Here is a 15,721-nt window from a genome sequence, read left to right as displayed (position 1 = left end):
GTGTTTGACGAGGAGTCTGCCCCACTGGCCTGCCGAAGGACAGCGTTCTGAGTTGGTTATGGGAGCTTGACCTGAACAGAATAAGCTGTTTGTATCTTTTGATGGTATGTGCAAGACCGGATTAAAATTCTGATGCTTTAAAAAACATTTTGCACAACCAAACATTGTATACATGTAATGGGATTTGGTACTGTGATGAAGGTGTTGAGGAAGGTCCAGAAATACTTATGGCCACAGACCTCTGCCTGCCTGTCCTGAGTGGCTGATTGCAGATGGACTTGGTACAGTCTAGTCATAAGTCATCAAGAGCAGGAGGCCATTACGGCTGATCTCAGCAAGGTGTGGAATAACCGGCTTCTCCCAGTCGCACCTTTAAGGTAGCACAGAGATTCAGCGCTGGCCTTACAGCAGAAGCCCTTTTCCAGTCAAGATTCTTTTGCCTATCCTGACTGTGGAATAAATGCCTGACAGTCAGAGCTGATTCTACACTGAGCCTTGAGGCAGAAGCATTGGATCAGGCGGGGTTCCAGGCCAGGAGGCTTTTGTCCACCAAATGTAGAAATGTGGGCCAAAACTAAACCTTGAAGTAAGCAGGCAAAAGGCTTTGGAGAGTCTATGTATTACATGGACCTGGGCTGGCTTTCATACTTCAGTTATCAGACTGAATAAGCTAAACTTTTATGTGTCAGGAAGGCCTCAGACCTAGCTCCAACTTGTTCTCTGATTTCAGCTCTTACCTCGTAAATACTAAGCCTGCAAGTGGAGGTACCTATTATACTGTTGCCTTTTTGGAGGTCACCCAAGGGACTCCTCCGAGGACTGAATTGCTTCTACCATTAATGCCGGAGGCATGGAAGCCACTGATGGCATTGGGTTGGGGTCCCAGGTCAAAAGCAGAAGCAGCTTGCTGAGTCTTATTGAGAAACAGTCCCCAAAGAGTTGAGTTTTTCTGGAATTTCCCTTCACTTGTAAGCGTCAGGCTTGTCTAATAGATGTACAACTTGATTAAATGCCAGTGTATCACAGATGCAATTATATTTAAGAACAAGCTACTTCTAATCCCTTTGCCATCGCTGATTAATTAGACACTTTGAACTATGCCCAACTGTTTGAAAGCTGTGAAAAATACAACCTGCATAGTTAAAATTTCTGCACAAGCTATTTCCTCATTTGTGCCTACGTGCTTTTTTTAAACCTTTTTAAAAAACCATTCTTTAAATGTAATATGTATTTATACATGTTCCCAAGCACACAATCTGGCTATTTTCTCTATCATGGTTAGCAATCCTTCCAGTTGGCCAAGATATACACTCACACAGTAAATCACATAACAAAGTATGTAAAAAACCAAGTGAATAATTTAGACTTACCTTCAGGTTTTTGCTGTCATTGGTTACACTTCACAATGTTTGTTTTTTCCTTCTCAATCTTGCACAAATACCTCATAAAGGATCGTTGCTGCTGTTTCTAGTGGTATCTCTTTATGGAGGTTTTAGAATATTTTTGTGGTGCCTACCAGGAGCTGGGTGGGAGCAGGATAGCTGGTACAAGGTATAGAAAATTTTCGTTTTATGACATATAATTATTACCATATATCTTGCACCATGTTTTGCAAAGAATTCCCAAGTCTTTTCTGTTATAGAACTGTCTTTTAAAGTAAATGAACACTAAAAGACCCATTCCACAAGTGAAGATGCCCAGGCAGGGAGTCTCAGAAACTGATCCCTGGTGATTCCCTTGGGCCATACACTGGACTTGTAGGATGGGGTATCTGGATGCACTAGAATATCAGTTTGAATATTTATGTATTTCTCTATCCCTGGACTGAAAATTTCATCAGTTGGCACATTGATCCTCTTGCCAGGCCTTGAACTCGAAAGCCTGCTTGGCTCAATCTTAAGGGGCCTCAAGTCCCTATACACCACCGTGTTTCAGACCAGTTTTTCTTTCTTTGACTTGATGTCCCCAAAGTGGGGTAGGTAACAGTTCATCCCACTTTGGAGGAGATATTTACCTCTGACCATGCCTTTATTATATGCACGTATATTTCCTTCCCACTCCCTAATCTCCCTCCTGAATTCCAAACCAGATTTTGCCCCTTTCCAGAAAAGCCAGACTAAATCAAGGTCTCCACCACTAGATCTCTCCCTCTTCATGGAGAATGAGGAAGCAGTCCATCCCTGGCTAAGCCAGATTGTTTGCAATGAATGTGTAGAAAGTGGAACACAGTTGAAAGGCTTTAGGTAATTGTGCAACTCTGATTTTTATTGACTTCGTCTTCTCTCACCCTCCTAGGTAACAGCTTGTCTGATTGCTGTGGTGAAAACAGACCATGAAGTTCAAGTGCGGAGAGCTGCCATCCACGTGATTGTGCTGCTGCTTCGGGGACTCAGCCAGAAGGCCACTGAGGTAAGTCAGTCTCTTACCATTTGCAAATCCCCTCCCTCTTTGTTTTTTATCTGTTCATCAGTCTTCCTTTCACCAGGACAGGCCTGGAACTTTTTTCCTGGGTGAATTCATACAGATGAATCAGTCATCAGGGATTTTTATAGCAGGAAAATTCTGTTGTTTGCATCTTCAGTAAGAGTCTCTATTTTCTCTGTGTCACATTGGGCAAACTGCACACTAACCTCCAGAAAAACCAGGACACAAGTTTATAGGTTGAGGTCCTGGGCCTCAGCATTCCCTTCAGAGGGACAGGTTCCAGGGTGAGCTATGGACCGCACCAAGCCTGGTTTTTATAGCGTGAACTTGAGTGATTTGTCTTCCTGACTCATTTCATTGTTCATATGGAATCACTAAAGGGCTTCATTTCAAATGTCTCCTTTCTAGCTGTGAGTGCAATCCATGAGATTTTAGTCATTGCATAAATTAAACTTTTATTCCTCCTCCAAGTGGGTTTGGCTGGATTTTCCCCAGTGTGTGGCCAGTCTAGGAAGAAAGTATATCTATTCACGTGTGTGCTGAGAATGAATGGCCTCTAAATTAATTTTCTGCTTGATTTTATTGGAAACACATTCCCAGTTGACTTTATAAAGAGAGTGTGCATTAATAATTCACTTTTTGGCATCCACAATGCTTGTCTACGGCTGGCACATCAGTATTTAACCAAGTGTCAGTGAAGCCATTAGGAAAGTGTTTGTTAGACACTTGGCTTTGTTCATGCTAGAATTTTGCCAAATTGAGTTCCCGACACCATTTTTGTACAAGCATTAGTTATCCCCCAGTTATTTTATCTAGGACCTTGACTGGAGTGGGGGACAGAGAGATCGTAACTCGACATTTCAGATAATGGTTTTAGGGTACTCACTGCTCTTGTTGAGAATCTGCTGTACAAAATGGAATTTTAAAAGTCAGTGTTTTTTTTTTTTTTTTTTTTAACCCACTGTCAAAATCTACAAAACTCTTGACAAATATAGCATTGTTATGTAAGTTGTTAACAACAGAGGAAACTGGGTAAGGCGTATACAGGAATCTTCTTTATTGTCCTTGCAGCTTTTCTGTAAGTCTAAAATTATGTCAAAATAAAAATTTATTTTAAAAATTGAGTTACAACACTATTAAACTGAATCTTTAAAACTCTGTAAGTGCATACACCTTTACTCAGTGAGAGAGAGAAAAAGTATGTGTGTGTATGTGTGTAGCATAGCAAATGTCTGGTTAGTAAAGTACAAGAAGAAATAGAAATGCTATCCAGATCTTTTCACATCTGTATATAGCCACTGAAAACAACACTGGTTGTCTCACCAGTACTGAAATAATTTGTAGCCATGGAAGGTTTGTGTCACTTTCAGAAAGCCACGTGAATGAAAAACCTCTGTTCTCCAAACTGTCTCCAGTCTTTACTCACTGAAATGTATAAATTGTGCTTACTCAGTGAATAAAGAAAAGGAAATGAGATGGGATGAGTGTACGATTTCTCTTCCTGTTGCGCCCTTGAGGCCAGGTGTGTTAAGTCTTGTAATCGTAGGTGTGATTATCATCAGGGACACTTTAATGAGAAGCGGAGATAACCACAGAGCTTTCAATCTAAGATTTTCTTCACTGCTCTGTTTTGCCCCCAGGAACAGCTGAAATGAAAATGCCGCTTTGTTGGTGAAGTTTTGTTTTGTTTTGTTTCCTCTTAATCACTGTCTCTCAAGCTGCAGAGTGCCAAAAGATAATCCTAGGTTTCAGTGAATTCTCTGTTTCTCGTGGATGTGCCGGCCTACAAACTGTGGTCCCAGCAGCTTGAAAAGAAAGCAAAGAGTCCAGTAAGAAGTGAGGTCCAGAAGATCAGGAGATAGGATGAAATCAGAGAGGGAAGACATTACCACCCCCACCAATGGGGTAGCTTTTACCTCTTTCCCATTTGTACATAGCTAGAATAGCCACTTTGGGGGGAAATATAGCCTTCTCTTTCTTTTTTTTTTTTAGTTTTCTGAGTGTTGAGGTTTTTTTTTTTGTTTTTTAATTTTATTTTATTTCCAAACTTTACATAATTGTATTAGTTTTGCCAAATATCGAAATGAATCCACCACAGGTATACATGTGCTCCCCATCCCGAACCCTCCTCCCTCCTCCCTCCCCATACCATCCCTCTGGGTCGTCCCAGTGCACTAGCCCCAAGCATCCAGTATCGTGCATCGAACCTGGACTGGCAACTTGTTTCTTACATGATATTTTACATGTTTCAATGTCATTCTCCCAAATCTTCCCACCCTCTCCCTCTCCCACAGAGTCCATAAGACTGTTCTATACATCAGTGTCTCTTTTACTGTCTCGTACACCGGGTTATTGTTACCATCTTTCTAAATTCCATATATATGCGTTAGTATACTGTATTTATGTTTTTCCTTCTGGCTTACTTCACTCTGTATAATAGGCTCCAGTTTCATCCACCTCATTAGAACTGATTCAAATGTATTCTTTTTAATGGCTGAGTAATACTCCATTGTGTATATGTACCACCGCTTTCTTATCCATTCATCTGCTGATGGACATCTAGGTTGCTTCCATGTCCTGGCTATTATAAACAGTGCTGCAATGAACATTGGGGTACACGTGTCTCTTTCCCTTCTGGTTTCCTCAGTGTGTATGCCCAGCAGTGGGATTGTTGGATCATAAGGCAGTTCTATTTCCAGTTTTTTGAGGAATCTCCACACTGTTCTCCATAGTGGCTGTACTAGTTTGCATTCCCACCAACAGTGTAAGAGGGTTCCCTTTTCTCCACACCCTCTCCAGCAACACTTTCTCTGCTTAGCCCTGTTTTGGCGTTATGATCATATCTGTTTATTTACTCATTCCCAAGTATAACCTGCAGCCAGAAGGGAACCCCCTTTATAAGCTAATTCTGCCTTACCTTTGCTGAAAATTGAATTTACAAGGAATACCCAGGAGAGGAGATACGTTTAGACCTGTGCTTTCTGTTGGCCTCAGAGTTAAGAACAGCCCTCCTTATCATGGAGATTATGAGATGGGAGACAGCATGGGAAAATTGTGCCTAACTCTCTAACTCTTCCTAAGTTAAGTCTTTGCAAGGTGACTTGTTTATTCTGAAAATTGTAAATGTTTAGAGCATCCATATTATTAGAACATTCATTCATTCCAAAGACAGTAATGAATAATTGGAACAGTAATGGCTGAGCAACAGCCTACCGGTTGTATCTGGGAGGCATGCAGTGCATTAGGGGTGCATGCATGCTTAATTGCTAAGTCATGTTCAGTTCTTTTGCGATCCCATGGACTGAAGCCCACCAGGCTCCTCTGTCCATGGAATTTTCCAGGCAAGTATACTGGAGTGGGTTGCATTTCCTTCTTCAGGGGATCTTTCCTCAGGGATCATACCCTCATCTCCTGCATTGGCTGTTGGCTTCCTTACCACTAAGGCACCAGGAAAGCCCTTTTAAAGATTTTTGAATGAGTGATTTGGTGTGACCAGAGGCTCTCAGAATCCTGACCATATATTCCCCTTAGGAGCAGTAGTTCAGTATCCATTAATTCAGGATCTGTTAATTCAGTGTTCACACAATTTTATAGAACATAACTATTAATATTATGAATAACAAGAATCAACTATATATACACTGGGGAAAAGGTTGAGTATCTTAAGAAAAAGAATGAATGATTTGGGGTTTACCATAGTTCTAGATTTATGTAGGTAACTAATACCACAGTCCTCTGCATAGTTTATTGAAAGTTGACTTAGAAGAACTGTGAGGGACTTTCCTGGCAGTCCAGTAGGTAAGACACTGCACTTCTGCTGCAGGGGGCATGGGTTCAAGCCACATGGGTTTGATCCCTGGTCAGGAAACTAAGATCCTGCATAGTGTGGTCAAAAAAAAAAAAACAACAACTGTGAAATACTTTAGAACTTTGCACACAGGTTTGTAGTGACTAAGTATGATGGCATTTTAATATTGAAGTTTTCTCCCTTGTTTTTTAACATTAAAAAGTAATTACAGCACATACCATTTCTTCCTTCTAATCCCTAATTTTAAGTGACAAAAGAATAATCTATACTCTAATGGGAGATAAGTAAGTCAGCTTTAGAATTTATTCCTTCAAGATGACAACCAACCCTCAACACCATCTTGTATCTTCAAAAATATGCAAAATCTAGAAGCATCTTCAGGGAGAAGAGTTTGAGATTAATTATTAATTGATGGTTGAGTCAAGTTCAGAGCCAAATCCAGGCCTCCACCCAGGAATTTTTTTTAATATTTATTTATTTGGTTGTGCCGGGTCTTAGTTGCAGCTTGTGGGACCTAGTTCCCCAACCAGGGATTGAACCCAGGCCCCCTGCATTGGGAGCACAGAGTCTTAGCCAGTGGACCACCAGAGAAGTCCCAGGAATGGTTTTTAATTCCTTCTTTTGAGTCCAGGGTTGGACTCTGATACTAGAAGTCTGTTCCCAGTAACTTTAGGAATAGTGGGTTCACTAACTTTTGTGCAGTTGGAAGTTGCTCTTCTACTTTTCTGTGAGAGAAAAGGCAAAAACCAAGGCTTAAAAAAGAAAGAAAAAAGAGATGTGTGTATGATGTTATGATTTTTTAATGACAGCAGTCACACATGGTTCATCCAAAAGATTAGCAAATGCGTCCTGGGTTCAATCTTGTGCCTGTCTGTCCAGACTGAGAACTAGAACCCAAGGGGGGTGTGACAGTCTCTGATGCAGCAGGTTGTAAGTGAACTGACAGACTACATGGAATCTTTTCTTCATTTTATTGGCTTTGCTTTATCCCCAAAGTTATTTTGACATTTGTTGTGGGGTTTTTTGGTGCTATGGGTGCAGTTAAATGAGCCCAGTTTCCTTCCCAGAGCTGGTTCCACAGACACCACTCCTTTTAACAGATCAGAGGTTCCATATGATGAGCAAATGAAAAGAACATTTATTTTAAAATGACTGGGATCCAGGTAATAATTACTCCTTTGTAAACTTTGAAAAAGAGCTGGGGAGAGCCCTTTCAAGACTGAAATTAAGGAGCATCACCCCTTTCTGGGAGCATAAAGCCACTGCCAGTTGAGCAAGGCAGGAGTTCTGTCGATCATCCACTACTGGCCCAGGCTTAGGTGTTTACCTATTGATAGTATTAATAAAAGGCATTTAATAGGAATTCAGCATTTTGGGACATCATTTATGATGCTCTGGAGACAGAGGCATTGAAGGGTTTTAAAGTGTGTTGTATCCCCTACAGACACTTCCCTCTAACTCACTCTTAGACATTCTTCTTGCTGTTGCTCCATTTCAGTCGTAGAGAAAAACTCCTCTTAGGCTCTGTATCAGTTTCCTAGGGCTACCATAACAAGTACCTCAAATGGGGTGGCTTAAAACAACAAAACTTTACTGCCTTGGAACTCCCCAGGGTGGTTCGGTGGTTGGGACTCTGCGCTTCCATTGCAGGGGGGCATGGGTTTGATCCCTAGTGAGAGAACTAGGATCCCACATGCCATATGACACAGCCAAAAAAATATAAAATGAAATAATTTAAAAATAATATAATAAAGTAAAATATTTACTGTCCTGTAGTTCTGGAGGCCAGAAGTGTAAAATCAAGGGGGACTATGTTCTCTCCAAGGTTAACTGGGAAATTCTTCCTTGTTTCTCCTCAGCTTACAGTGGTTTGCCGGCAACCCTTAGTGTTTATTGGCTTGACACTGCTTTATTCCAGTCTCTGCCTCTGTGGTGATCTGCATGCTCCCTCTGTGTCTGTCATTACATGGCTTTCTTCTTGTAAGGACACCAGTCATATTGGGTCAGGAGCCCACCCTGCTCCAGTATGACCTTATCTTAACTAATTATATCACTCCAACTCTGTTTCCAAATAACGTGGGGTCACATTCTGAGGTACTAGGCATTAGGACCTAAACATAGGGGGAGTGGAAGACAAAATTTAACTCATAACAGGCGCTTAGGGTTCCATAGTCCTTTCTTTTTGTGCTTATGCTTCTCCACCTGTTCGTTATTGTTGCATCTTGAGAAGAGCCTGTTCCGTGTGGAGTGTCTCAAATATCAAAGACAACAATGATGAGGATTATAGTGGGGATGTTGTTATTATCATTACCACTATAACCACCACTAATGTCTGATCCACAGATTTGCTGGGTTGTTGAATGACTATTGAAAACCCACCAAAGATAATTTTATATTCAATCCAAATGAATAGGAAATTTCTTTCTATCATGTCAGCCCCTCACCCTCAGTCATCTCAGATTTTGCAGTTGAGACTTTCAACTCTGCAAGCATCTCACAATTGTATACATCACCTCGTTCCTCCTCATGATTATTACCAGCTTGACTGGGAAAATGCACAAGAACCTAGAAGCTTTGTAGTTATTGAACCAAAAGGACTTATATGTTGGGACTTTATTTAACCTCCAACACTGTTGTTTTCCCTACCACAAGGAAGCAGTGGATACATGACCACAAAAGAAGAAGAACCATGCTATCTGCTCTCATAACACAGGCACTGAGCTAGTTCGTTGCTGTATTGTCTCACTTGATTCCCTCAGGACCTCTGAGGGGTAGGTGTTGTTACCCCCATTTTACAGATAGCTAAAGGAAGCCCTTCAGAGGTTAAACAAACCACTCAAGATCACACAGCTAGTATTGAGTGGTAGAGGTTTAAGCCCTGGCTGCGTTTCTGTAAGGCCCGTGCTCTAGCTGGCTTTACTGTTCTGAACCTTAAACTGCTTATTTTTTAAAAAACAAAGAGTGGATAAAGATTATTTTTTAATGCAAAGAATTACACCAATAATATGTGAAAATATACAATAAGCAGTCACTGGTTTAATTTCCCATGCTGAGAATGTTTAAAGCAGTGTTGCGGTTTATTGAGTAGAGACTTGGTACCAAGTTTCAGTTCCTGTTTAGCCATATACTTTCTCTGTAAATAGCAAGTTCTCATCCCTTCCCTCTAGCAAAGTGTTGCCAAGAAATTGTGATGACTTTCTTTACTTCCTAAGACCCAGTCAGACCAGAAGCACAACTTTTCAAATGTTCATTCCCACACATTAGAAATTAAATGTTTAGTCAGTAATGAATGCTTGTTTTTCCAAGGATCTCTACCATCTCTCTCAAAATTTCTATATGGGATAGTGATTCAGAAGTCGTGCCTTGAAACCCCTGAGTTAAAGAGGGTTTGCAGCTAGATAACCCTGGAGATTGTCAGGGGCATTTTTCAGTGGTGTATTTGTTCCAGGCTCTGAGCCGGGGTCCTAGAGAGGCACTGGAAAGTTGTCAGGAGAGGAGTAGGACCAGGCTGGAGACAGACCCAGCCTGAGGGAAGCTGTGAACAGAAGAGAGGCAAGGCCAGGTCCAGGCAGACAAAGACACTTCTGCAAGGCCACTGCTGCTGACCCAGAGGAAGGTAAAATGACCGTGCTCTGTCCATCAATAGCACAGTAGCCCCTTCTCCCCTCACCTTGTAGGTTTTTCTGACATAATTTCTAAAATTGAGATATAACTGATGTAACTCATATCTATAAAATTAGTCTACAATTCAAGGTTTTTAGTATATTCATTAACTTGTGCAAACATCACCACCATTTAATCCAGAGCATTTCATTACTCTCAAAAAGAAGCATTGTACTCATTAGCAGTTATTCCCCCATGACCCCCTGAAACCCATGGCAACCACTACTGCCTATGGATATCTACTATGGATAGCATACTTTCTGCCTATGGATTTGCCTTTTCTAGATACTTCTTATAAAAAAGAACCATAATATGCAACCTTTTGTGTCTGGCTCCTTTTGCTTAGAATAATGTGGTCAAGATCATCCATATTGTAGCATGTATCAGGATATCATTACTTTTTATGGCTGAATAATATTCCACTATGTGGATCTAGCATATTTGTTTACCCATTCATTCATTCATTGATGGACATTTGGGTTATTTCCACTTTTCAGCTATTTTAAATAATGTTGCTATGAGCATTTGTGTACAGGATTTTGTGCAACATATGTTTCCAGTTTTCTTGGATATATACCTAGGAGTGGAATTGCTGGGTTGTACGGTGCCTCTATGTTTAGCTTTCTGAGGAACTGCCAGACTGTTCTCCAGCTCCATCTTTTTTTATTTCTATCAGCAGCACATGAGGGTTCCAAATGTTCCACATTCTCATTAGCTCTTGTTATTGTCTATCATTTACCAGATTTATAGCCATCCTACTGGGTGTAAAGTGGTGTACTTTATTTATTTTAGATTTTATTGTAGTTGATTTACAGTGTTAAGTTAGTGTCTGATATACAGCACAGTGATTCAGTTACATGTATTCTTTTTCATTGTAGGTGATTACATGATACAGTAGGACCTTATTGTTTATCTGTTTTGTATAGAGTAGTTTGTATCTGCAAATCCCAAACTCCTCATTTATCCTTCCTCCCCTTTGTCCATTTTGGCAACCATATGTTTGTTTTGTGTGTCTGTGAGTGTTTCTGATTCATAAATAAGTTCACTTGTATTTTAGATCCCACGTGTGAGTGGTATCATATGGTACTTGTCTTTCTCTGTCTGACTTACTGCACTTAATATAATCTCTAGGTCTATCCATGTTGCTGCAAGTGGCATTATTTCATTCTTTTTTATAGTTGTGTAGTATTCCATTGTATATATGTGACCACATCTTATTTATTCATTTATCTGTTGATGGACGTTTAGACTGCTTCTGTGTCTTGGCTATTGTAAATAGTGCTGCAATGAACATACATCTTTTGGAATTATGGTTTTGTCCAGGTATGTGCCCATAAATGGGATTACTGGATCATATGGCAACTTTATTTTTAGTTTTTCAGGAACTTCCATACTGTTATCCACAGTGGCTATACCAGCTTACATTCCCATCAGCAGTTTAGGGGGGTTCCCTTTTCTCCACACTCTGTCTAGCATTTATTGTTTGTGGAGTTTTCACTGATGGCCATTAATGATGGCCATTCTGACTGGTGTGTATTTTTTTAACTTAGTAATTCTTATTTGATTTCTCTGATAATTAACGTTGTTGAACATCATTTCCTATGCCTATTGGCCATCTGTATGTCTTTGAAGAAATATCTATTTACATTTTCTGCCTATTTGTTGATTGGGTTATTTGTCTTTTTGTTATTGAGTTACACGAGCTATTTGCATATTTGGGAAATAAAGCTCTTGTTGGTTCCACTGTTTGCAAATATTTTCTCCCTTTCTGTAGGTTGTTTTCTTTTTGTTTATGGTTTCCTTTGCTGTTCAAAAGCTTATTAGTTTGATTAGTGCTCATTTGTTGTTGTTGTTTGCTTTTTTTCCTATTGTCTTGGAAGACTGACATAAGAAATATATGCATTCTTCCTCCCCATTCTCATTATACAACCATATTACAGTTTTTACTGTATAGCATTTAGTGTTTATATTATTGTGACTATAACTATTGTCTATAGCTGAGCCATGTAATATGATTATGTGATTTATGTCAGATTTATGATTAATGTTCTCTTTTAAGAGTTTTGTGGTGTCATGTCTTATATTTGCCTTTAAGTCATTTTGAATTTATTTTTGTGTTGGTGTTAAGTGTTCTGACTTGCATACCACTGTCCTGCTTTCCCAGCATTACTTGTCAAAGAGACTGTCTTTTCTCCACTGTATACTCTTGTCTCCTTGTCAAAGATTAATTGACCGTAGGATTTGGGTTTATTTCTAGGCTGTATTATGTCCTTTTGATCCATATGTCTGTTTTTATGCCAATGCCATGTTGTTTTGATTACTGTAGCTTTGCAGTAATGTCTGAAATCTGGAAGGATTTTGCCTCTATCTTTGTTCTTTTTCCTCAGAATTGCTTTGGCAATTCTGGGTCTTTTGGATTCCGTATAAATTTTAAGGTTATTTGTTCTAGTTCTATGAAAAATGTGGGTAATTTGATATGGATCATATTAAATCTGTAGATTGCTTTGGGTATTATGGTCATTTTAACAATATTAACATTTCTAATCCAAGAGCAGGGATTATCTTTCTGAATCATTTTCAGTTTCCTTTTTCAATGTTTTATAAAGTTCTCTGCATATAAGTCTTTCACCTCCTTTGTCAGGTTTATTCCCAAGTATTTTTTTTTCAATACTGTATTAGAGGGGATTGTTTTTTACTTTCCTTTTCTGATATTTCACTATTAGTGTAAAGAAATGCAACAGGTTTCTGTATGTTAATCTTGTATCTTGCTGATTAGATGCTTTTTAAAATGTTTACTCTTACATTTCTAAGTAGCATGCTTATACTTTTCTTTCTTGATTTTTCAGTTCATTTAATGACTTCTAACTAGATCTAATATGTACAAGTGGGATGTCGTCATTATGTTCCTCAGGTATAAAAAACTGGCCTGCAGTGAGAAGGAATGAAACAGCAGAGTATATGTGGCTTAGACTTAGAGCATGAACTCTAGGACTAGAATGTCTAAGACTGAGTCCCTTTGGTTTCCTCATCGGTAAAATGGGGATAATAATAGTACTATTGTATAGGGTTGTTGTGAGAATTAAATGAACTTCTTTATATAAAGTATTTGGAATGTATAGGTTCTAAAAACTCAGTATGTATTAGTTATTATTAGTGTGTTCCCCACAAATATATGCATTCCTTTTCCCCCTTCTCCCTATATAACTACATTATAGTTTTTACTGTACAGCATTTAATGTTTATATTATTCTGACTATAACCGTTATCCATAGCTGAGCCATGTAATATGATATTTCCTTTTGTATATGAATTTCAGCTTTCTCTGAGGTTAATAAATGTCTCAGGTTTACAGTTGTTCCTTTTCTATAAATCTATTATCAATTACTCCCCAATCTCTGCTAAAAGTTTATAAATCTCTTAAAAGTTTCAAATACATCAAGTACTCTAATATCTTCACATGACTCCTACAACCCTTCATCCACTGGCTCTTCTCTGGACCCATTACTTTCTAAACCTGTTGCAAGATTTAAGAATAGAACACTTAAAAGCTCATGATGCTCTGTGTGCATGGGCAATACTTATGAACAGGTGGACTTTATAGGAGGGTGATCTGGCCAATTCAGTGGGAAATTCCGACTTAGTTTGAAGTCTATTGTCTTTGAGTCTGGTTAGAGAAGAACTGTCTTGTGTCCTTCCTAGAGGATGTGAGCCTGGCTGCCCGGGTTCTGAAAGACAGGTGGAAGGAGGAAGATGGCAGTCTCACCATTCAGTGTGTGGACTTTGACATAATTGTTGTGTTTTCAACATGGCAACCTCATCCTTAACTACATCCGATGTCCATCTATCCAGAGTCTCTCTAATTGGACCTCAAAAAGATAAAACTCTATAGACTTCTGCTGTGGTTGGGGAGAGGCAGTCACCTGGATACTCTGAGTGGAAGGCATTAGGGGACCTAATACTACTCATACATAACTTCTAACCAGGGCTTCTGTTCATCTCCATGTTAAGAAGTATAGCCCGTCAACTCCTAAAGCTTTTTGCATTTCTGTGGTGCATTAGACTTGCTTCTGGGCTTCTTAGATTTAAGAATCAATTTACCATCCAAATCACACACTTCTGAGAGGACACTATTAATAATTATAGCATCACAGTGGATGTAATCTGTACTAACCTGGGCAAATCAGGACCATGACCCTAGGATTCATCCGGCTGCTTTCTAGCATGTAAACTTTTGTTGCCATGGCCTTGTTAGTTCTTTTTGTTCTGACAGCAGCATGGCCACTGATGGTAGCCCAGTGTGGCATCTTATGTCTAACATTGAGATATTCTCTCTTTGGCCTCAAATGCAAAAATTTCAGGGAAGAAACATAATGTGCCAGCTAAGATCGGATACCCATCCCAGGTCAGCCAGCGTGGCTGGGCCAAGTGGGGCGTGTGGGGTTGCTGATTTGTATAAAACCAGGTTCAGCCTCCCCCATAGCCATTTATGAGAGAAGAGGCTGGAGCCAGTGTCTGGGAGTAGGGGATAGTCCTGTAGATTTCCTCAACAGTAACTTGGCCAAATCAATATGACATTTGTGATGGATTTAAGAAGTAAAACTGAAAAGGTTGGGACTCAGTACCGTACTGTTTCTGCTAAAATATAAATGTACAACTTTTTCTAGTGATAACATAAGTGACAGTTTGGAAGACCTAACATTTAAAGACTGCTCCCTTTCTGCCTGTTCTGCATAATCATTTACATAGATTTACATATGTTAGAACCTGAGTTGTCTTCCTCTTCTGCATCAGACTTAAGCTATTTTATTTTCTGTAGGATAGCTTTATCCTTACCCTTCCTAATCTGATCTAAAATCGCCAAGAAGATACTATTATTGAAGCACAGAATTTTGAAATGTTTGTGGTAGAAAAGGCCTTAGAGCCTATTTCATTTATAATTCACAAAAAATTTGACTTTGCTTATTAGTTCCGTGAGTTGCTCCTTCAACATGAGGTGTCCATGGTCAAATAACTTTGAAAAATGCTGTGTACTGCTGTATACTCCCCTCCTGGAGATTCTGTGTGCGTTTGCCTGTTAAGGGGTTTGAGAAGTCCTGCAACAAAGAAAACTAGCAGCTTCCTCAGCTCCTCAGCCATTTAACAAGGAACCCTGTTTTCATTATAAGCATGCCAAGTAATAATGTTCCATGGGACATACTTTGGAAAATAATCCAACCATCCTATTTTATGAATGAAGAAACGAAGTTCATGAAGAGACTGCAGTTAAGATTTTCCGAAGGTAATGCCAGGAAGGATTAGCATTGTTTCCAGTTATTCTTGGGAGCTTACGTTGGTCAAGGGCTCGTGAGAATATAGTATCTCCCCCCTCTTCCTCTTGCTTAATTCTCTCACCCACTTGAACAAGGTTCACCTTTTTATCCATAATGTCTTAGGTCACATCATGAAGGTGAATTGGAGCACAAGATAACCATCATATGTAGAAACATCAATGTCAGCTCCCTTTCTCTAGATCAGAACCAACATACTTTGATTACAACAAGTTATTTTAACAAATATTTTAGAGTTCCCCTTTTTATCCTCCTGAAATGAAATGTATAGCTCCTTAACCTACCTATATTTAAAAATCAATGTAATATTCAACTATAATATAAAGCAGGAATAAAATAATAGTATTTTATAATAACATATTTTAATATAGAAATATCTAGGCCAACTCTAAAGATACAATGAACTGTTCAGTTCCTCTTCTATGTAGAATCATCATGAATGTAATGGCTACAAATACAAATCAATAATAAATATCTTATACCAGCTACTGAGAAGTAA

At 39.3% G+C, this 15,721-nt stretch overlaps 1 protein-coding gene across 2 annotated transcripts in view; it reads left to right on the top strand.

The window, feature by feature from the left end:
• The window catches only part of TANGO6 (transport and golgi organization 6 homolog), a 184,815-nt gene that overhangs the window by 152,561 nt on the left and 16,533 nt on the right, over positions 1 to 15,721 (top strand). For both annotated transcript variants that reach the window (XM_027516145.1, XM_027516146.1), the window contains exon 17: positions 2,296 to 2,409. In XM_027516145.1, coding sequence (XP_027371946.1) covers positions 2,296 to 2,409 — 114 coding nt within the window. The remainder of the gene's footprint in view (positions 1 to 2,295; positions 2,410 to 15,721) is intronic.

This window comes from Bos indicus x Bos taurus, chromosome 18 (genome assembly GCF_003369695.1).
Source record: "Bos indicus x Bos taurus breed Angus x Brahman F1 hybrid chromosome 18, Bos_hybrid_MaternalHap_v2.0, whole genome shotgun sequence".
Lineage (NCBI taxonomy): Eukaryota > Metazoa > Chordata > Mammalia > Artiodactyla > Bovidae > Bos > Bos indicus x Bos taurus.
The sequence above is the reverse complement of the archived record's forward strand: the minus strand, read 5'-3'. Positions and strand labels throughout refer to the sequence as shown.